Source organism: Fistularia commersonii, chromosome 30 (genome assembly GCF_037954325.1).
Source record: "Fistularia commersonii isolate RoL2024-O1a breed Wild chromosome 30, RoL_Fcom_v1.0, whole genome shotgun sequence".
NCBI lineage: Eukaryota > Metazoa > Chordata > Actinopteri > Syngnathiformes > Fistulariidae > Fistularia > Fistularia commersonii.
Window position 1 is genome coordinate 3,656,893 of NC_141313.1, and position 23,140 is coordinate 3,680,032.

The 23,140-nt window shown below is 45.3% G+C and overlaps 1 protein-coding gene across 2 annotated transcripts in view; it reads right to left on the bottom strand.

Moving 5' to 3' along the window:
• Positions 1 to 23,140, bottom strand: part of slc45a4a (solute carrier family 45 member 4a) — a 49,607-nt gene that overhangs the window by 19,163 nt on the left and 7,304 nt on the right. The window contains exon 3 of one of the 2 annotated variants that reach the window (XM_086178382.1): positions 11,326 to 12,630. In XM_086178382.1, coding sequence (XP_086034508.1) covers positions 11,326 to 11,623 — 298 coding nt within the window. In that variant the 5' untranslated portion in view covers positions 11,624 to 12,630. Of the gene's footprint in view, positions 1 to 11,325; positions 14,270 to 23,140 lie in introns of those variants that run through there. The other variant, XM_086178383.1, reaches the window with a different exon arrangement.

The following is a 23,140-nucleotide window of genomic DNA, read 5'->3' on the forward strand; positions in this document are numbered from 1 at the left end:
CAAGCCTTTGTGGAAGTTACTGGTATGTATTTAAATGAAAGTTTAATTTTTTTTTTTTCTGTGTCAATATCTCATGTCATAAGTGCGGTCTGTGTATGTTCGTGTATATTTATTGGGTTATTTTTAGCTTGTGTGGCTAATATTCAGATGCGCTCACAAGTCTAGAAATTACGGTACTTGAATGTTAACCACAAATTTAGTATATAATCACTCGGCACAGGTTAGAGATTTGTGAATTCGCCACTTCTCACACGAGACGTTCATGTGGATTTTAAACTTGTCGCCTTCACGGTTCCAAAGGCAACGTAAAAAAAAACAGACAACACGCGTGTCCATCCATCAGTTTCACGCTGTCAGAGTCAATGAGTGCCAATGAGGGACAGCAGATGTTTTCCCATTGCACTTTTAAAACATGCACACACACACACACACACACACACACACACACACACACACACACACACACACACACACACACACACACACACACACACACACACACACACACACACACAAAATAACCCCAAGGCCAGCCATTAGTGCTTCACATGCTGGCTGCTGTTAGGCCTGTTATGTGTGTGTGTGTGTGCGGTTGTGTTTGTGAGTATGTGTGTGTGTGTGGGTGTGTGTGTGTGTGTGTGCACGCATGCCGTGAGGTTTAAAGATTTTCATTCGATCAGTGCACTCCAGTCCAATTCACGCTGCTTTCTATGAAAAATAAACTGGAGGGGAGGGAACAAAAAAAAAAAACAGGAAATGTAATGCAAAATGTAAATTTGACACTTTTGAGAGAAATTCAGAATTTTTTAAGAGTATTTGTTCCGTCCTTCAAATTTCGAGTTACAAAAGAAAAACTTTTTCGGAAGGAACTGAGCAATGACAACATGAGTTCCAGCTGCAAAAGATAAATTTTGACACTTTTGAGACGGATTGAGAATTTTTAAGAGTATTTGTTCCGTCCTTCAAATTTCCAGTTACAAAAGAAAAACCTTTTGGAAGGACCTGAGCAATGACAACATGAGCTCCGGCAGAGTCTGCCTGTCCCGTCGGCCTTTAGGTGAGAACTTCTGACGAGTGTTGCTGCACTGCCGGTGTCACATTCGCGTGTAATCTATTTCCATGCCGGGACTTCTGACAGCTTTATCACCTTATTACAGCATCGCGGCTGTGACGGGGATGAGTCATTAAGAAAAAGAAGAAATCCTCTGGTCTCGCTCTCGAAAGTACTATCCGGGCTTATCGTTGTGTAATTTCTGCTTTACGAGCATCGCGCCTCGACACCGGTTTATGTTTGATTCGTCTGCGATGTTTACGGCATCTTAAATCTCTGAGCTAAACGAGATATTCGGTTAATGACACAATAAACCGTAGCTCGTACACTTCCCGTAGTTAGGATCGTTTTGTCTGCTTGTTCTTCCGTGTGTTTTACTGCTGCGTGACCGAATCCACTTTCGAGCCAGGTGATCTAACACGCTGTTTGAAGTGGAATTTGTAAAAATAACAGCAAAGACTCAAAATAACGATATTTATTTTGAGCTCCGGCTTAAAGGAATTTGCTTCGCCCTGAGCTTTCTTTGTCCTTGGTCATCACCTGAGAGCTCGGTGGGAGTTTATTTTTGATGACTTCACCTTCCTGGGCGGGGAGGGGTCGGAGCAATGTGCTGACAAACAAATACACAAACACACACACACGGACGCGCGCGCGCACAATCACTCATCCAGTCCCGCATTCCTCGCATATCTAACACTAATAGCATACCTAGCTTATGGCCTGTTGCACGAAACAACATGGGCCACCATATGAACACACATAATATGGCTTTGACTGAAGTATCTGTCGACTCAGCGCTCGCTCGCGCCGCAAACATGAGCGCTCATCGCCTCCGCGGTCTTTATGACTTCATGGCCCGCGGACCACGTTTGGCATCGACCATCACATGCCAGTGTTGCTGTTTGCACACACACACACACACACACACACTATCGAGGCTTAATCCTCGCCCCCCCTCCAGGACGTGATGTCACCGACGGCCCCCTCTGAATCCCCGTGGGGTTTGGATAAAGATAGCATTAATAAATGAAGAAAGTTACCGCCGGGGTTACATAATGCGCTATAAATAGCGGAGCTTTAAATAACACCGCCAGACTGATTTGGTCTCGCAGTAACGGAGACGAGCCGAGGTGCAAAATTACGAGATCGCTGCGAGGAGGGTTCGGAACTGCGACGGCAGAGCACACCTCTCGCCGCCAGAGGGTCCCGACGCTAAACTTCACGCCCTCATATTTCATCTCAACCCCGATGAGAGTCTCGAGGCTGCTGCTCTCCTTCTTTCCCCCCTGCTGGGCCCTGTTACTGGGTCAGATTATCACGATTAGTCACTGAGTGACATCAAGACGGGTCATTTATGCAATCCGGCGTAACGGTGCCTGCAAGGTCATTCGGTGAGATTATACCCGCTGACAGGATTGGATCATTTGGGCAGATTACGGCTACCTGGTGCGCTAGCGTGAACAATGCAAGATCAACCCGACTCACCTCCCGGTTGGCGGGTGTAGCGCCAGCAGGAGTTTACATAACAGCTAGACCTTGACCCGATGAGGACAACCAAAACAATGCTAGTTTCGGTGAGCGGAAAGTGTAGTATTTGCAAGGTGTAATGCAGAAGCTACATGCTATCACGCTACAATAAGCCTCTATAATGCACTTGTTTTTGGATCACCCCGGGAAGGCGTTCTGGGATCCAGGGTCGGGCCGAGCGCCCTCTCCCTGACCTTCAGGTGGTGCAGGAAAACAAAGTCTAAATGAGCGTTAGCTTGGAGCGAAGAGAAAGACAAATTCCCTCTGTTGGCCTTTCAACTGTAGCTTCGCTTTTGCACAAACAGAGGCCGGCATGTCGGCTAACCCGCGGCAAAACGGGTTTATTTTGAACTTCGGGACTGGTGTCGCCAAACTGGTTTGAAGGAACTATGGTTTCACACAAGGAACCAGTAAAAAAAAAAAAAAAAAAAAACCTGAATGACTAGACATGTCATCTTAAAAAGTATAATAAGATAAAATACAGTATAAAAATGGAAGCCCAAGAGCTGCACCGTTTCTATTTTTTTTCAATGTTTTTTTTTTTTTCACAGCGTCGAGAAAAAACAGATACAGTAATTTCCGGACTATTGAGCGGGCCTAAATATAAGCTGCACCAGCTAGCCGATCGCTATCTCGTCTTCCTCCTGCGCACCAAAACCGCCAAAATCGTCTTCTTTGGTGTCGGAGTTGAACAGACTCAGAATTTCCCTGTCATTTCATCTGTCCGATGTGACGAGGATAAATGTTTTTATATATATACGTATTTTTTATATTACCCGCATCGTTGTTTAAATGAAAAAAGTCGCGGCTTATCGTCCGGAAATAACTGTAAATAAAAAAGAAAGATTAAGCCGCAGACACTGTAGGTTTCAGCCCGGGTACCTGAACAAGTGGAAGGGTATTTCAAGTTGGATTGTAATAATCTGCTTTGGTAAAGCCAGGACGGCCCGCAAAGACGGATAACAATGTCGTGGAGCTGCCATCCCCCGTCGTCCCTGGGGTTTTCTCAAGATCACCCTGCCGGAGCTGCCGCCGGCTGAACAACAAGCGAATAAAAAGATTAAAAATAAACAAGACTGTTGGTGAAAAGGCGCCCTTTGGTTCACTTTCAGACTCAGGCTGCACACAGACGCACACACACACACACACACGAAGAGATTTACAACAACTTGGCAGCCAGAGAGCCATTTCTAAGTATTTCTCCCATTTATAAATGGCACTCCAAATGATCGCCGACGACGCGGTCTGGGGTGAAACAGATATGAAACAAGGATCTGCTGAGAAAATGTGCGGATGCAGTGAAAACGGTTGCGGGTCTGATGCGAATCAGACAGCGAGTGGGTAAATCATAACGAATGATATTAAAAGAGAAAAAATAGCAAAATGGAGAGTCATCGCTAATATCAAACAGTGATAAACAAGCAACCATTAAAAAAAAAATGAGCACATTTCAATGTGAATATTCATTGGTTCATTATTTATACCGCCTATCCTGCACTAAGGGTTGCGGAGAAACAACCATTCACCCTCTTATTCACATGTCAGAGACATATAACCATTCAGATGTCTGGAAAATGGAACGTCTCTATGAAACTGCCTGCATGTTTTCAAATCCAGACTCATCCATATTTTAAATGGTGTCATATTATTATTTCATCTAATGCATGGGTGCCCACCCTTTTTTAGACTTGCAAGCCGCTGTAACAATGATCAATTCAAAATGATGTTCTAGCAATAAAAATGATACATATATATCTACACCAAGTATAGTTAATATTTAAAATACATATTGTTTCCTCTTGCATAACAGCATGAACATGCACGGCGCAATACATTAAATTACACACAATACATTTTCGCAGGTTCAAACACACTTCCAAATGTCTGTCATTCATGGCGGATCGAGATATCTGATTGGCTGTACTGTATGTCAATCAAGCGTGTCAATGTCAATGGATGATAGGCTAACGGTTATTTTACTCCAACGTGTTATGAGTCTAACCTCGGGTGTACTTCTTCCTACTCGGAGGAGGTTTCACGTGAGAGATCGAAGCGTTGTTTGGGCGATCTCGGTTCTGGGAGGGGATTATGAAACAACCCTCGTTCTCCTTCCAGGAAAGCCGCAGCGGTGCCTTCTGCTCTGGTCGCCGCCTGATCAGACGTTTTCTTCCTCCCCCTCGTCCTCCCGCATCCGTTCCCCTCCTTCCATTTTCTCCCCCTCATTAACTCGCTGCCTCCTTATCTCACTTTCAGGCTGCATTAAGTCATTAGGTGATACGATTACACCCGCGGACCTCCAGCAAGCTGCCGAGGACGGAGGGAACAACTCCAGGCCCAATCGCGGGAACACATCTCTTCCTTCCTTTCAAAAGTGTAAAAAGGCTGCAGTTCATTCACATATTAAGTCACAACCGGTTTTGTTTTCCAGAACTGAAAAGGAGCATGCGAAATATCCATTGCATTGGCCATAATAGCAAATTATTTTCTTCACATTCACAGCGGAAACCTTTGACCCTAATTTTCTTTAACGGGGTTGCAGTGAGGAGTCTTCGGTTCCCTTCTATACTTCAACTGGAACAGTAAAGTACCGGACGGTAAATTACACACAGTATTTCCTCTAAGAAGGAAAAAAAAGAAAAAAAAAATCTATTTTTTTCCATGTAACAGCCAAGTCTGTGGTTCTCCTGCCGTCTAATGAGCAAAAACCAAAGCAGCCCCAGAGGGAGGGTTTGGGGCTGGCGTGGCGTGTAAATCTTCTGGAATATTTCACTGAAACCCAAGTTGTATTTTTGTTTCTTTGTTTGTTTGTTTTACACTGAATCAAATCACACAGCGTGCGATTTGCGTAGCGTGACGGACCTACAACGGGCGCCACCAAGGTGCCAGAAAGGGAACCATGATTGGGGAAACTCCTCCTGTTAGCAACAAGAAACTGGAACGCAGATGTAATACATTTTTTTCCCCTCCAGGAGAAAATTATTTAAGGCTGTTGAAAAGAAATAGGATGAGAGTTGGACCTGCGTCCCATTTAGGAGCCATTTTTCCCAGCGCAGGTGGATCCCGACATTTGGAAGCGGCTAATATGAGAGCGTGACCTCCCTTTTTGGGTTAGCATAAGTTAGCTTTGTGGCTAAAAGAGAGGGGCGTCAGCGAACCGGGTGTTTAGACTTCGCCTTCCGGAGAGATATGAAGACGGGGACGGGGAAGAGGAAGGACAAGGAAGGCATAACCTAGGCGGGTATGGGACTGCGGCTAGCTTCGTTTAGCTCACCCAGGACTTGCATGCCACTGGGATTTTCCACTGCAACAGATTACGCAACTCTCCAAATGTAGCTATTGGTGTATGTTCAAGCGGCCCACGCTTCACAAAACGGCCTACTATCAATCAATGCTCATCTGGTGCGGTTGAGCGGTGGCAGCGGCGGGGGGGGGGCAAAGAATTTTGTGCTCACCAACAACAACAACAACAAACACATTCTACGCCGTTGTGCCTTTTAACAGAAAAAATACCCATCGGTCGGCAAAACGCCCAGATGTCCTGTTTCACTGCTTCGTCATTTTGGCAAGAAACACTACAGTCTGATACGATTTCAAAAACCCAGAGGGGGTGGAACTTCCTTCTTCTCTCTGCAGACTGCAGAGCGTGACTGACCTGGCTCAAAAGCCTTGGCACACACAAAAAAAAAAAAAAAAGTCTAACAATAGTAATTTATGCACAGCAGAAAGAAACCCTGCATGCACTGTACACCGTACCTTGTAAGGTAGTCATGTCTTATCTTTGAGTTGTGTAAATACAGGCTCCTTTGCCATGGTGTGAGTGTGTGTGTGTGTGTGCCCTGCACGTCACGCTCACTTTCACTGACCCCAGTGTTGTAGAGTTACACACACACACACACAGCGGTGTCAGCGCCAGGCCAGACAGCTCACTAGCATCTAGCTAACTCCAGCATTCCACATGCCAGTGACTTGAGAGATCTGCAGCGCGGCCGCGTGCCTGGCGTCTCTAAATTTTTTGTTTGTTTGCAAGCAAGCTGCCGCAAAACAGGGAAGCTGCCTCGCGGGCCAAACCAGCGCTTTGTGATAAATGTGGCGAGGGGGGGGGGGGTGAGAGGTCAGGCGGGGGGTTCCAGACACTTGGATCCCCTTGGATGACAAAATAATTGGAGGAGACAAATAAATAAATACAACCATTAAGAAACAGAGGATGAAGTTTCCACAAAAATACCGAAGCCACTTAAACGGCTCCTGTTTGAAATAGTTAAAAACACACTTCTTTGACAAGGGTTGTCCTGGCAGTAGGGAGGAGGACTCACCGATCATGAGAAATATCTGACAGCCTCTCCACACACCCACTCGGCCTGCAGCGGTTTCCTCCCGCTGTGCTTCCGCCTCATCTGGCTTTCGTTAATATCCGATCAACACGTTTTCACCGCTGTTCACAATGATCCTGTCATCGCATGTACAATGGTGTTTTGTGAAACCTCAAAGGAGGATTTTTTCTTTTAATTTTTTAATGCAATGCTGCTGTTGACTGAGGGGAAACAATGTGCCATTCTATATTAGTGTCAAGCAAACACGGGGAAACGGGACATTGTCTGTAACAGGTCGTGTATCGGCCACGGAGGGCAAACTGGAATTAATTTCCAGTTTGCACTTCGGGACAGCTCCTTTTCTTTCCAGCGTAGGATGATTAAGCCGGCACGACAAGGACTTGTCATCGTCCTGCCCTTGGGAGCCACTGATCAGACGGAACAGCTGCTCAGCTAAGAGTTCAACAAACATAAGCGTCCAAAAATACAAAAAAAAAAACAAAAGGGATTCCGCGCAAACTACCAAGTGACTGGATGAAGCATTCATCTGCGATGCATCCTCACAGGCTAACTTCTGCCCGACAGAAGCTGCGGCCGGTGACGGGAAGAATCAGGACGAGCATACAAGTGCTGCTCTGTCAGCTCCTGGCGGCGTAGAGAGTCTCTCCAGGTCCAACTGATGCAACCGTTGTCATCGTTCAGGTTGCTTTTCACTGTTGCCCCTACCTTAAATTGTACAGAATGGCTGGAACGCTCTATAATTCGCCGGAGGCCCGACTGAGAGGGTTCTCACGCGATCCTGGGAATGCAGCTGCTTTGCCAGGTCCCGTCTGTTACATCCATTTTTCAAAACCCCGTAAAATATTAATAACCACTCAGTGTTGGAACATTATAAAGCCCCTTTTCATTCTAAGTAGGGAATTTCATTTCGAGAAAGAGAGACGCTGACAATTCAAGACCCGCTGTTGACCTGGGAGTCTGCGGTTCTGCACGTATACGAGGCGTCTCAAAACGCCCGACTTTTTCAGATATTTCCAAATTGACCCAATCAAAAATATTTCGATTGGAAATTTGTGCATATCCCGGAAAAAGCTGTACGATATATCGCTGCGATACTTCATATTTTTGATAGACTCATCTTTTGTATGCACAAAAAAGTGTCATTTAAATCTGTGTCACCGAAATGGAGCATATTGGTGCTAAAGTTCAACGTACTACATTACACGGTTTTGACAAACTATTTAATCTCTCAAAAATTTCATCCGATCCCCTACCTGAGGTGAATACACAGGGGGGGACAGGGGCAGATTAGCCCGACATACAAGTCTTATCTGACGGGATTAACTCTCCACGTCGACGATGAATTTCAGCTCGACACTAGAGTCACTGTGCCGCTCCGCCTCGGTTTTTATTCATTTCAGCTGACTAATCTGTGCGGCCGCGCCGCCCCGCGGCTCCCAAATCTACTAAGAGGAGCTCAGACACATCCTGATCTAAAAAAGAGGTTAGGGCCACTAAACCGGGAGGGGGAGGACGCTAAAATTAGAGCAAACTGGAGTTGCCGCCTCGGGTTTGTTTGCCTTTGACAACCAGTCTAGTGACACTCCGAATTCATGTCTGTCCAAATCCCATGAGATTTACAGGGGGGCGTTTCATCAGACCAGTAAGAAGATGCACGATACTTCGTTATGGGAACACTTACAAGTTCAATTGCCAGAAGTCTTTTAAATTACCGTAATTTCCGGACTATTGAGCACACCTCAATGTGAGCCGCACCGGCTAGCCCAGGCTCTTTCATCTTTACACTGCGGCTCTGAGTGGCTTGGGAAAATAAATTATTAATATTTAATTGAAGTGTAATTCCTTTTTTTTGACTTTTAGTTCTAAGTTGGAAGATTATTGTGACCTTGAAATATTACATAAAATTATATTTATTATTTTTCGCCGCTCAATATAACGTCATACTCGCGGAAGCCGGTATACCCTCCAGCCGGTAAAGTCCCGATTTGCAGATGCTGTGCGCAGAAGTTCAGGAGCAGAAGTCCCATAAACCAGGTAAAATAAATATTTCTGAAGATATTTTGCAAATATTTATCTTTTATTGTTTACGGACACTGTGATTTTTTTTCCCCGATTTATTTTTGAAATTCAGGTCAAGGCTCCTCCAAATGGCTCTTTAAGTGCTAGGGGTTGCCGACCCCTGGGCTAGCCGATCGCTATCTCGGGCTTCCGCCTGCGTACTAAAACCGTCAAAGTCGTCATCTTCGGTGTCGGAGTTGAACGGACTCAGAATTTGCCTGTCATTTCATCGGTCCAATGTGACGCGGATAAATGTTTTAGCGGCGTGAAGCTCGTTAGTGTCCCCCACCCAAAAAAGTCCATATATTAGCCGCATCGTTGTTTACGTGAAAAAGTCGCAGAAATTACGGTAACCTTTTTTTTCCCGACGATTGTCGAAGTTGGATGCCAGATCTAAGACTGGTTTGCCTTCCGGCCGCCACTGTCTTTCTTCACCTCGGCTTCCGGTGTAGCTCCGATGTACCTACTGGCCTGTCGCAACGTTGAACCCGCCCCGCTCGAGATCAACGACTTTGGGGAAAGCAGACGGAATCCGGGGGTTTTACGTGAGACCCCGTCTGGCGGCGGGTCACTTTGTGACTTTTCTACTCCGCCTGCTGGAATCAAATCGACGGAGAACGCAGGCCAGCGTTTCCCCTGACAGTTTCCCGGTGACGCCTCACCCAGGGGTTTCAGCCAAGAGGCCAGGCTGAGGGTGAGTAACCGGGTTATGTAACGGAGGTGAACGCGTCGCGTCACCGAGGGGAGAGCAGGATATCCGGTACGAGAGGGTGAAGTGGGGGAGGGGCGACTTTAAATTATGAATCAGTCATCGGCTGCTTCTCAACGCTCTCCCTGGATGCTCCGGAGCATCCAGACCACATTGGACTTGGCTCGGCATCAACGGCTTGGAGCAAGACATCGGATGCAAGCAGCAACACGCTCGTGGTGACTGTAGCTCTGACGTGCATGGGGCCAGGTGTGTGTGTGTGCGTGTGTGTGTGTGTGTGCCTGTGCCAAGGGTGCAAGCGAGCTAATCTGCAAGTAGATCCCTCTGATTTATATCCAAACATTAAGTCTCCTCTTAAATGTCACCGTGACATGCAACACGTCTCTGATGGCTTTAGGCCATCTGTGACACTCCTGTGTGCCGAAAAAAGGAAAATCCGTCCTTATCGAAAAATACAGGGATGGTGAGGTTTTAAAACCTGACCCTCAACAGCGGGGGGGGAAACCGATTTCATTTTTCATAGAGATGAATTCTACGCCATGCAGAAAAATACCTTCAAGTCAGTTGATTCATTACAGAAAAATGATGCATTAATAAAATGAACGCATTTTAATCACACATTAATGCCCACGGCAGAACGTTTCTCAGAGCTCCAGTTCCAGGGGACGGATTACATTGACGCGCCTTTGCGGATGGAAAAGGCCGATGAGACCACACTGGCTGAATTTAAATCCAAGTACCTTCAAGTTAGAAGGTACTTGGAGGATCTCTGGCCGCTAATGCTAACTAAAATGCTAACAATTTACAGTTCAGATTCACAAGTCGACGTCGGACAAACGGAGCGATCCGCTGGCGGGAAGGATCGCTGTGGACTGTAGATCACCCCGCAGATCGATTCAGCTGATGGGGATTTAAAACGCAATTCGAAACAAATCCAGCAGCCGTACGAGGATGACAGGGAAATAACAAAAGGTCATATCGAAGAGAGGCTCGTCCATTGGTCTGACAGATGGACCGATCCTTAAGTTTAAGCTAACGAATATGGATTCAAACATCAAACTCACTGAAAGGTCTTTTTCCTCATGTGGAATCTAATTATTCTAGATTAATCGATTAATCTACTTTTTTAATCGAGCCCATTCCTGAAAAAAAAAAAACAACTAAAAATGGCCTGCAACCTTAAATCCTGTTTTAATTTTGAGATGTTTAAAGCTGCAAGTCATAGGTGTCAATGCACCCAACATCTTCAGGTTTTTTTAGACAAAAAAAAAAACAAAACAAAAAAAGCAGGTTAACATTGAAGTCGCTGACGTGCTCTCATGTACTCACGCGATATCAGTGTATAAATCGGTGATAGAGCTGTGAAACTCACACGGCTTGGAGTTGAGTAACGTGAAAGCAGTTTGCCTTAAAGGCATCAGCAGTTAAAGCGTAAATCTGTGTTTCTACTTTGTTTCCCCTTTTAATCGCCGCCCTTTGTGGAACCGGCCGCGGCTAAGAGACGCGGCAGACATTTGGGAAAAGATCTCCGGACTATCTGTGAGAAAAAAATCGTAGTCGCATCCCTGACGTGTCGTTGCAAGCAGCAGAAAGGGGGCAAAAAAAAAAAAACAATAAAGAAAAAGTTGTGTGTGTCGTTTCCCCCTCACCTATCTGCAGCAGCACGGGCGTCACCAGCGCCGTCTCCATGGCGTAGCAGAACTCCCTGCCGAACATCACCGCGCCGTGCATCACCCATCTCTTCACAGAAATGCCTTCGATGGACCCCTCGCTCGCCGACTCCTCCCCTCCTCGGCCGACCGATCCATCCGTCTCGCCTCCCGTTCCTCCTCCTTTCTCCTCGTCGGAGCCGGACGCCGTGGAGTTTTTGGCGTTGACCTCGCCCACCAGAGATCCGACCTGCATGGCGTCAGCCTCCGTGTTCTGCGGGGGCATGGTGGATGGCATGCACGCGGCCAGGTGACAGGTACGTTCCCTTCTAGAGCTCGGATTAAATCTGCGGCGCCGGAGAAAAAAGTAATCCGGCGTCTTACAGCGTCTCGTGTCAAATTCCTCGAAATTAGACTTCCCAGAAGTAATGTGGTTACGATTAATTAAATCTATAAATTAAAACCCCTCTTTTCTGGTACCCGGGCGGTTACAGTCTCGTCAAAACGATGATAGTACAACAAAAAATATATATATTTTCAAAGTTAGTCCCACTCTAAAACTAAAAAGACAGCCGATACGGAAATGTATCTACTCGCTAAAGATCCAGCGTTGATCAATATATTCCAGATCTGTACGTGTCGGATTGTGGAAATTTGAAAAAAAAAAAAAAGAAAAAAATCGTCGGCTAAAAACGTCGAAATTTCAGCGCGCTCTAATCCTCCCCGTGCCTTCTTGTTTTTCACCCGGAGTTGAAAAAGAAAAAAAAAAAAAAAAAAAAAGGAAAACCCCCCCCAAAAAAAAACAAAATCAGCTTTTCTGTAAAAAAAATCCTCAAAACAAGAGAAAGCAGCTGAATTTTCTTTTTTTTTTTTTTTTTTAGAGGAAGAGCACGAGCGACATTCAAAGAGTGACGATTCTGTGCATTTTGCAATGAGGTGTTAGATTCCCCTCGTTTGCGTGCGATGCGGCGTGTTTGTCTGCGTGAGTGTGTGTGAGTGTACGTATGTATGTGTGTGTGTGTATGTGTGTGTGTGTGTGTGTGTGTGTGCGCGGTGTGTTTATGGCTTATTTGTCATTGAGGTGTCTCCCCCTCTTCTTCACTGTCTATTACATGCAGTAAAAATCCATATAGAGGACCATTCGGTAAATTCCAGAGTCATTTTGTGTATGGAGGGCTGGATGGAGGGCTGGATGTCGGAGTGGGCGGGGCTGAGGCCTTGGCTGCGGGCAGAAGGGGGAGGTGGTGGGCAGGTGGCAAAGGTGGGCGGAGCTCCTCGTAAAATCCCCATCGATTGGCTGATAATCTGAAGAGGATCCATAAAAAAATCCATAACGGTGCGGTGAGACAGGGTACGGATTCCGGGCGGACAGCAGTAGAGGAGACCGGGAGATGAAAAAAGAAAAGAGAGAGAGAGAAAATGAAGTTAGATACAACAATTCCATGATGCGTGATGACATGCAGAAAACATGACCGGGCCGCTGAATGTGAAAACCATCATGGGGTTTTGCTGCTGTACACACACACACACACACACACGCACACACACACACAGGCCTGAAGGGCAGGTTCAGCAGACCTCAATATAGGCTGGTCCGGTACGGCCCTGCGCAACAAGTCAGATTAGCATCTGTCGCTCCGCTGTTTTTCACACGGGCTGCGTGCAAATCTTTTTAAACGCTTCGGAACACGACGTCATCCCCTGCATCAGGTCCTCGCCAACAACACCTCAGGATGAATTTCCGAAATACTTCAACTTTAAAAAAAAAATAAATAAACAAAATGAAAAAAAACAACCTGCGTTTAAAGTCAAAGTCTTTTCAAAGCGGCCAATTCCGTCTGACACCAACTGCTCGGTCTCTTTCATTTTATGACCCCTTTTCACTTGTTTTTATTTTCATTTTATTCTTATTTATTTTTTATTCTAAATATATATATTTCTTTTATGTTATTTTGTGTATATATTTGTGTGGGTATGAAAATAATGAAGTATGAAAATAATAAGGTCCTTAAAGTGTCAAGTAAAGCACCTTTATTAAAAATGTATTATTATTATTACTATTATTATTGTTATCATTATTATTATTTTCAGCAAATCTGTCATCGCAGTTAACTCTTTGAAGCTCTTCTAATCTAGATCAAAATTCCATTCTAGAAAATATTACGCTAACAGCTTTGCTTTAGCCAGATGCATTAGTTAGCCGTACGCCGACGCGGCATGTTCTCATAAACGCTGAGTCGCTGTCTCAGAAAAGTAGAATACTGTGATAAATGCAATGCTGTAATGCAATTAAAAAAGCAAAAATTACTTTTTCATGATATTCTAATATTGTGAGATAGGATTTTTAAGTTTTCTTAAGATGTAATCCATAATAAGCAATATTAAAATAATGCAATATTTCAGTTGATTTGTAATGAATCCAGAATGTATGACATTTTTGTTTTTGTAATTGCATTACAGAAGATAAAGAACTTTATCACAATATTCTAATTTTCTAGACAGTCCTGCAGCTGCGTGCAGCGATGATAGCTGCTCGTCTCACCGCTGTTCGTCGTGGAAGAATCTGTGAATGTCATTTCACGCCGTTTGTTGCCGGGTTGCAGTCAAGTGTTTATCCAGAATGGATGGGAACATTTCACGTCAAGACATGTCGGGTATTTACAGGTTTGCAATTTGCAAAATAACAGTGAACCTGTGGAATTTCTGAAACATCAAACCAGTCGTATTCTGAGATTCTACGGGGATCCAGTCACTGTGGATTTGAAGGCACAAAAGAATCGACATCATGGTGGAGCTCCGTGAGGGCGTTCCACCGCAGGGGTACAAGTACGGGGACTTCTCCGATAGTCACGGTTCACTATTTACAAACGCGGTGATGATGCAGATCCAGCGGCGTTGATGAAAGAGCTCTTATCTTCGTCTGTTTGGGAAAAAAATAAATAAAATAAAACGGTTTGGGGCGAATCCAAGAGTGGCTAGAAAAGGCGAGGGTTTCACGCCGCCCTTCCGAAAAAGGAGCCACGTGACTGCGCATGGAGGAACAGAATTAGTGGCGTAAAAAAACGGCGAGGGAAAAAAAAAAATAATTTGAAAAAATAACAGAGGGAAAAAAATAAATAAATCAGCATTAATTAAGTCTAATGCTCATATTACTGGATTGTGGGACCCTGTTGACCCACTTTATGATGTGTGTGTGTGTGTGTGTGCGTGTCAAAAGCTGTTCAACCATCTGACAGTCATTTCTTTGAAGTCCGCCGAGATGAATTTCCTCTGTGCACTGTCAACGAGTCACAAGCGGCATCTTATTTTTCAGGAACGCATTCTTATTTTTAGGTATCAGATGTTTTTCGAGGGCAGAGCTCAATGAGGAGAAGGAATTTTTTTGTTGTTGTTTTTAATTTTTTTTTATTTTTATTTTTTTTATCTCCAGTGGAAGCGCATTCTTTCAAAATAACATCTCCGGACAATTCTGCAAGCGCAACTACGACCCCTGGATTTCACAAATTCGGCCACTCGGATTACTGGTTTTCGGCCGCAAACACACGCCTTTGTTTGGGAAAAAAAAAAAAAAAAGGATGTAATTGGTTGGAGCGCATGATTCAGCGCAGGCAGACACTCGGACAGTCTTTAAAAATTGGACGGGGGGAGAGATTAAACACGATTTTCCTTTTTTTTTTCATCCAGAACTATGCTACTGTTGCACGGGAAACAAAAAGAGCTCTTGTCTGCATGTGCGTGTCTGCATGTAAGGAAATGATAGATATGCAGATACAGCATGTGGGGAAACAAAGAGCGGTCGGCGGAGCGATGGCCTTCAGTGGAGGAAGCCTCAGAACGAGAGCGAGAGGGATGGCGTCTTTGCGGACCCTCATCGCGGCCCGCAGACGGATACACACTCGAGGTGTGTTTGCGTTGGCGTGTTTTTTTTCGTCACACGTGAAAACGGCAGACGAGGTCGGAATGGTGGGCATCGGACGTGTTCCCGTCTTTTTTTTTTTTTTTTTTCCTCCTGTTTTCTGAGCGCTCACGTGCCGCCATTAACATTTAACATGCTCTCGGGACGGTCATGAATATTTCATGCACTCGTGTGCGCACACACACTCGGCCCCTCCTCACCTGACTCCACAGACTGCAGTAGATTACATAACAAACCCCCCGCTCCTTTACAGCATGAACATGTACACACACACACACACAAACGTGCACTCAAAGATTAAAACAGAACCCGGGTGGCACGCGGTCAACATCCTCATCATCCCGAGGCGGTGACCCCTGGTTGGAACGGGGGGGAGGGGGGGCAGAGGTGGCTCGACGATGTGTGAAGCATATTTCTCTCCATAGCGCGGCATTATGCACGGAGCATTAATCCCTTGCTGGTTGTTCCACTCTGCGTGAAAATCCTTCAATCCGGGAGGGTGTTGTGGTTTTATTCGCTCAGGATTCTCCGCCAACGTTAAACAAACACGGACCTTCTAGCGCCCGGTTCTGCACCTCGGCTGCTGGAAGGCGTCTTCGGTCGGGCCTCCTGCAACCTACGTCTGCGCGGTTCCTCTTTTAAAAGCTCACATGGCATGGCTGAAACTGTCGCTTCCCACTTCCTTTACCGCACATTGTGTTTTACAAAATTTTGTGTAATTGCATACCGTACTTAAAATGATTTTTTTTTTTTTTTTTTTAATTTCTAAGATATTTTTCCTATGATTTTCTTGAATTTCCACATAATCACGAGCAGGAGCAGACAGGAATCCATTTGAGAGCGTTCAGCGTTTGGGGGTCTGTGTCAGGCGTGTGCTTTCAGAACATGCTGTGCATACCTGTGTGTGTGTGTGTGTGTGTTTTTCGACAAAAGAATGTAATGGCTTGAATTAAACCCTGAAGGATGGAAACATGTGAGTGGAGGTGTTGCCACCTGTCTATTCAACTCTTCCTCTAGTTGACAGCACTATCTGCCCTGTATCTGTAACTAGGTGTCCTGCAGAATACACACACACACACACACACAAGCAAATTGAAGGCTATCTGATTTTACTGCCTACACAGCGCAGTCACCTGCCCTTTTGACACTGCGTGTTTGTGCATGTATGTGTGTGTAACTCGAGCTCATCTTATACGGAGTAACACCTCACTCGGCAACAACAAAGCACGGCCTCGAAGCGGCAGGGAGGTGAGGAGACGAGGAGGAGAGGAAAGGAGGAAAGAAGGAAAGGAGAGGAAAGAGGAGGGATTTGTACATATGGACAGAATGAAGGAGAAGAGAGGAACGCGGATTCAGGATGAAGAAATGAGATGCCTGCAAAGTTCAAGGCCGCAGACAAATAAAGACCAAGCCTTCTACTGTGTGTCACAAGCCCACACACACACACTTTCGGAATCTGCAAACACACACACACACACGTAACCCGGGTCTATTTTGGGGAGTGTTTATTCTTACGCTGCAGACCAGATTACCTGGGACATGAGCATGAAACCAGGACAAGGTGGCTCTTTCCCCCCCCCCCCCCCCCCCCCCGACTTCAGCCGCCGTCTTAACCGCTCCACTAGGTTTCTCTCAATTAAAAAAAAATAAACAAAAAAAATAAAACCAAAAAAAAAAAAACAACCTTTCACTGCTCCTTGTTGCTGCAGCAAAGGAAACAGCACTTTCAGGACCTCATTTCCAGGGGGCACTTTTTTTTTCTTCTTTCTTTTTTTACATGCAGTTGTTGTAATATAATGTAACCAAGGAGGGAAAGCAAATTCATTTGACTGCAGCCCTGAAACTTCTGCCAGTCCGTCACTGCTGCCAGTGATATACTGTGTGTATTCAAGGACTGTTGATGCAACAGGGTTTCTGTCCAGCACACACACTTCTTTTGTACTCATTTCAGAATTTCTACCTTTCGTTCTGTGTTTGATTGCACTGCCTCTTGAGGCAACTTTGCATGAAATAAACATTTTTTTTTTTTTTTTTTGGTTTGAGACTCCTTATTTATCCCTGAGGTGGAATTCAAACCCAAACAGACAGAGGATTTCTACTCACTGGCTGACCCACGCATGGACACCCTGCCCCCTCGACCTTGACCTGGACGTCTAGAGTAACATTTTACCACATCAAGACCTACAAAACATCCCCACAGAGAGGACTGGACATGACAGAGTCATGTTATGAAAAGTGGCCGGGGAGATTTTCCATCTTCCTGCGGGCACGTCACCTGGCAGGAAAACCCCGGCGTTTGAAATGCAACCTCTTTTAGGAGGTCGTCCAGCGCGCGCTTGTCTCGGCGTATCGCTGTCAGCCGGGTTCCCACCAGGTCGAACCGAGACACGAATCTGTCGTATATGTGTGTGTGTGTGGGGGCACGTGAGCGAAACGCTGACCCATATAGAGGCGGGTATGGATTACAAAGCTGAAGACCCTGGGATCAAGTTAACATTCTGACGAGCGGGTGTTTGTATGTTTCCGCGTGTGCTTCACATTTCAGAAAGAAAGACGACAGGCGTAAACAGACTTATTAGCGGTGTTTGTTACCCAGGAAGAAACAAAACTACAATTTAGCAGAAAAAGAAAAACCCATTTGGTCCCAATGGGCTATAAACTCCAAATTGACCCTCTCCGGTGGAAAGGTCTACATCGGAGGCAGGATCATGTAATCAGGCTTAATAAACAGCCGCTGGGAGCTGTTGGATGTCAGTGTCACAATTTGACATCGCTCTATTAACAGTCGGGGCCGGAGGCCAGTTCTTCTCTCAGAGTGCACGGAGCCACTCTCGCCGGCGGATTGGAAAGTATCGGGCACACGGACTGCGCCCGGACGTCTAAGGCACCGGAGCGACTCCAGACATGCCGTTTGACAGGTTTTTTTTTTTTTTTTTTAAATGACAAACCGTCTGTTTGCGTGACAAAAATGGGCAAAAACGCTGGACCTTAACGCAACCTCTCTCCGAGAGGACTGTTCGGGTGCACCCTTGGACAAGTAGAAGCACATTCTTGTGAATTTCATTTGCCTCGCTTGGAAACACACGTGTGAAAACGCGACGGCCGATCGCACGCGTGCGCGCGTTGCGACCCTGACCCCGAGCCCCGACGGTGTCAACGGTATTCCCGGAAAGCATCCGTATTCCCAGCAGCGGGAAGCAGATGGCGGTGATGAATACGGCAGAGAGGGAGAGAGGGTCTGCGCGCGATACGGCGCAGTGCTGCTGCACTGCAGCAAGTGGAGGTGGAGGCACATGTGTAACAACGTGCAACAGCGTCAATGACAAATCCCTTACTCATAACACAGGGCTTATAGCAGCATACAGGCTGGTATAAATATGATGTAATATACCCGCTGTTCTCTCACATCCATTATGAGAACCGCCCACCGACTTGCGCTGTGCAAACTTAAAGGTAAAAGGGGCGACGGGAGAACAGGTTGTCCTCGGGCATGACGGAAACGAGCAGCATCGTCAGCATCCCCTTCAACAGACTCTCCAGCGTCAAAAAAAACAAAAAAACAAAACAGATCGCTGAGCGTGAAGTGCAAAGTCAGTTGGCAAAGGCGCAAAGAGATTTGGGCGTCCCGGGAATGGCCTTCAGTGAAGTGAAGAGGACTGTGCGTCCCTGATTAGGGCTTTAAAAAAAAAAAAAAAAAAAAAGACCCAAACTGAAAATAAATAAAACCATTTAGGTAATAATAATAATAATAACAATAATAATAAATAAAAAAATACATTAAAAAAAAAAGGACCTTGCTACCTTGCTGGGTTTCTACAGCCCAACCACGGTTTCATGTTTGCATTAGATAGACTGAAATATCGCTTCTACTCCTTGGAATGGGAGCTGTGTTGCTCAAACAAAGACCTGGTTATACTGCGTTCACTTCAACAGTGTTTAATATAAAAGGGGGGGGCCGAGGGTGGGAGAGGCAGTTCGTGTTTGGATTCTGTTGCACCAGAAAACCAACTAGAGCACTGACCTAAAAACCAATGTACACACGCAACCAAACGGCTTGCGAGGATCCTTGGATCCTTTAAAAAACAAACAAAAAAAAATAAAAACGGGAAAATACCATCCCAATAAAAAAGTAAGATACTATCAATTTGTGAAAAATAAAAACACATGGAAATTGAAACCAGCAGAAATGGATCTGTGCCCAATGTCCCTTATTCACTGCATTTGACAAACAGGGAGGTCAAAAAGGTTAAGTTTATGTTCCATTAAAAATGGAATTTTATTTCTGTTCTCAACTTATCCAGCAGCGGAGGGGGAAAGGGTATTGACCGGTTGCATAAATGGCGTGGCCTTTGGTTCCAATATGAGGTTTTGGTACCAGCCAGCATGACAGAAAATACACTCTTTGCTCACTGTAATATTTTACTATCGCCGAGATAAGACGGGATCGGGACATTTTCCCGTGCCTGTCGAGTTGAGATATGTTCCATAACCACAGAATTGATAATGAAATTAAAAAAAAAAAAATTCCAATCTATCCACAAACAGCACCATGATGGCAATTTACTTAAATCTGCCCTAATTTTTAGATGCAACCTGCACACTACGCCTCTTTGTGCAGAGCAAAGACAGTAAATTCGCCACACTGTTGTGACGCATTGATTACATAGTAGAATAGAGAAGGGCTTCATTCCCAAATTAATATAGGCTCTGTCCAACCTCATCAACACGACTTAGAGGCCACTCAAATCATTCCTCCATGCATGCTTGCAGTCATAAGATCTATAAGAATGGGCGGCTGCAAAAAAAAAAAAAAAGGTTAATGCAAGGGCAACGGAAAAAAATGCAATGACCAAGGTTGTCCTGAAAAAGTAATAAATAAATAAACAAATAATCGAATAAATATACAAGAAAGAAAATTTGCCAAAGGCCGAGATGTAGCTAGCAGTTAAACGTACATATGGTCTCTATTCATCAAACTGGATTACGCAATACTGTTCTGGTTGAGTGCCAAAAAAAACTACGCTGATTTTTTTTTTTTAGATTTATATGCTGTGACGAAAAGATTAATAATGGTGGTAACCCTCTTTGCGTACTGTATAAAATGCCCCAAGTTGGAAATAAGGTTACGTCTCGCTCTAATTTCCACTCCGATGAAACGGCGTTGCACGTCCAACACCAACTACATTAACAGCAACTGCAGTGTGACCGAGTTTTGTTTCGATTTCGCTTAGCGTGGAACTGTTACGGTAACCGGCGTGACATTCGCAAAAGTATCGCAGCGGAGGATGAGAGGATTTCACTGTGCCTTCAATGGCTAGCCTAGTGACCAAGATTAGTCCAGACTCTTACTTTTTTTATTGCCCCTAACAGGTTGGGTGGCAAGCATTTGCTGAGACACTGCTAACTTAGCGCAGCCGTGGCTAGCGGCACACCAAGTTAGCTAGTGCCTATGCGATGAGGCAGCTCTTGCTCAAGATGACCCAGATCTTTTCTTAAAACATTTGTTTTCATGTGAGACGCCAAGACGGCAACAGCCGGTTTCGAAAAAGGACTCCACTGTCTTCAACGGCGAGCTTAGCGGCTGATAATAGTCCAGACTCCTTGTTTTATTTTTTGTTTTTTTTTGTACACCAAACAGGGTGGATGCCAAGCATTCGCTGAGGCACTGCTAACTTAGCACAACCGCGGCTAGCAGCTCACCGAGTAAACTAGCGTCTCTGTGGTGAAGTAGCTCCTGCTCAGGGTGGCCAGGAGCTTTTCATGAAACCTAAGTTTTTGACACAGCTGGTGTCAAAAGGGATTCCACTGTGTCTTCAATGGCTAGCTCAGTGGCCTATAATAGTCCAGACTCCTTCTTCTTTTTTTAATGCACCTAACAGGGTGGTTGGTAAGCATTCGCTGAGGCACTGCTAACTTAGCACAGCGGTGGCTAGCGGCACACCGAGTAAGCTAGCTCCTGCTCAGGGCAGCCTAGAACTTTTCTTAAAACATTTGTTTTCAGGTGAGAAGCCAAGACTGCAACACACTGTCTCGAAAAGGACTCCACTGTGTCTTCAGCGGCTAGCTTAGCAGCTAATACTAGTCCAGACTGCTTGTTTTTATTTTTAGCACACCTAGCAGGGTGGATGCCAAGCATTCGCTGAGGCACTGCTAGGTGCTAACTGTGGCTAGTGGCACACCAAGTTAGCTAGCGCCTATGTGATGAACCAGCTCCACCTCAGGGCGGCCCAGAGCTTTTCTTAAAACATTCATTTTCATGTGAGAAGCCAAGATGGCAAAAATGCGAGCCCAACAGTCGTTCTGTCTAGAAGCTAGGTGACATCTCAATATGCAGCCTGGTGGGTATTTCACAAAGCAGGTCCTGGAGGAAGACGGTCGGCCAGCTAGTCTGAAACTGCTCAGACAGAGACGGGACACACCCTTGACACAACAATAACAATAACAACAACATGCTTTCATCACAGCAAATAGCTTTCTGTGGGTGTGTGACGTTTACTGCTCCACTCAACTTCACTGAACCCATTAGGGAAACCAAATCGTTTTCACAAGTGGAACAGCAGCATTCCTGTATCGTGAGAAGACGGATGGGAGACGGTTGCTGTCTGCAGCCAAGTCAATTTACGGGACAGTGCATCATCGTGAGACCAAATGTATATACACACACACACACACACACACACACACACACACACACACACACACACACACACACACACACACATATACACACACAAAAGTATCACTCATCCCACCTGCACCCCGCCTCTCAAGTAGATATCAACATTCATTCATAATGGAAACTATTGGCCTCATAAATAGATCATTGTAACCCCTGCTGAATACATGTGGTGTGTGTTACTGTGTTGGGTTGTTGTTTTTGTTTCTCTACTTGCTGCAATGCTAACTGCCCCTCATGGGGGTAATTAAGCTTGGAAGTAAAGTCGTAAAGTCTCCGACCCACTGTACATGCAGCCCATCTGCTGTTTTTTTTTTGTTTTGTTTTGTTTTTAATTCATTTCCTTCCCAGCCATCAGCATGGCCTCTGTATCTGCGAGACAGCTATACCGGCCACCGCACTGCATTCGAAGCAACCAAAACCTCAATAACAACAACAACACCCATCTCAACCACGTTAGCCGATCGCTGCACACAATGCACAGCGGTGCTTTGTTTTTGCGTTCAGGTTTTTTTTTTTTTTAAACTTCTTCATGTGGCAAATAATAAAGTGTTTCATGCCAGACAGCTTAAATACATGTCAAAAGAATCCACACCGCCTGTACAGACCTGCTCAGGATCAGGCCACAAGACTGCAGGTTATACTCACCCACACGTACAATGGAATATTCCATTGGGCAACACACACACACACACACACACACACACACACACACACTAATGTTTCTATGGCTGTAAGGGCGCTTATAGAATGCAATTAGGACACTATAATTTTAACCTAGAAGCAGTGAAGTCTTCAGAGAGGGTTTCAAGCTACAATGAAGAATAGAAAATACACACACACACACACACACAAACACACACACACACACACACACCCTCCCTGAATGCACATGCTGGGTGCAGATAAGGCCAGCTTCATCGACAGCACCCAGCTGCTTGAGCCGTCACGCTCAAACACACAGGTTTTTTTTTTTTTTGCTCATGAAAAGCAACCTTGACAATCGTAACTAACACGTGCGCGGAGTGTCAGTCTGGCACCAGTGAGAAAAGCTCACCGCCAGACTTCGGCGTCTGCGCCGATACACTCTGCTGTCGACAACAAACATGTTGTTCTGCCGTCAAGAAGGGGAAGGAATTAGCTTTGGCACATGGTAAAAAAAAGGTTTTTGTTTTTTGTTTTTCTTTAAAAGGGAGTTTCGGTCATGCAGGAACAAACCAAGC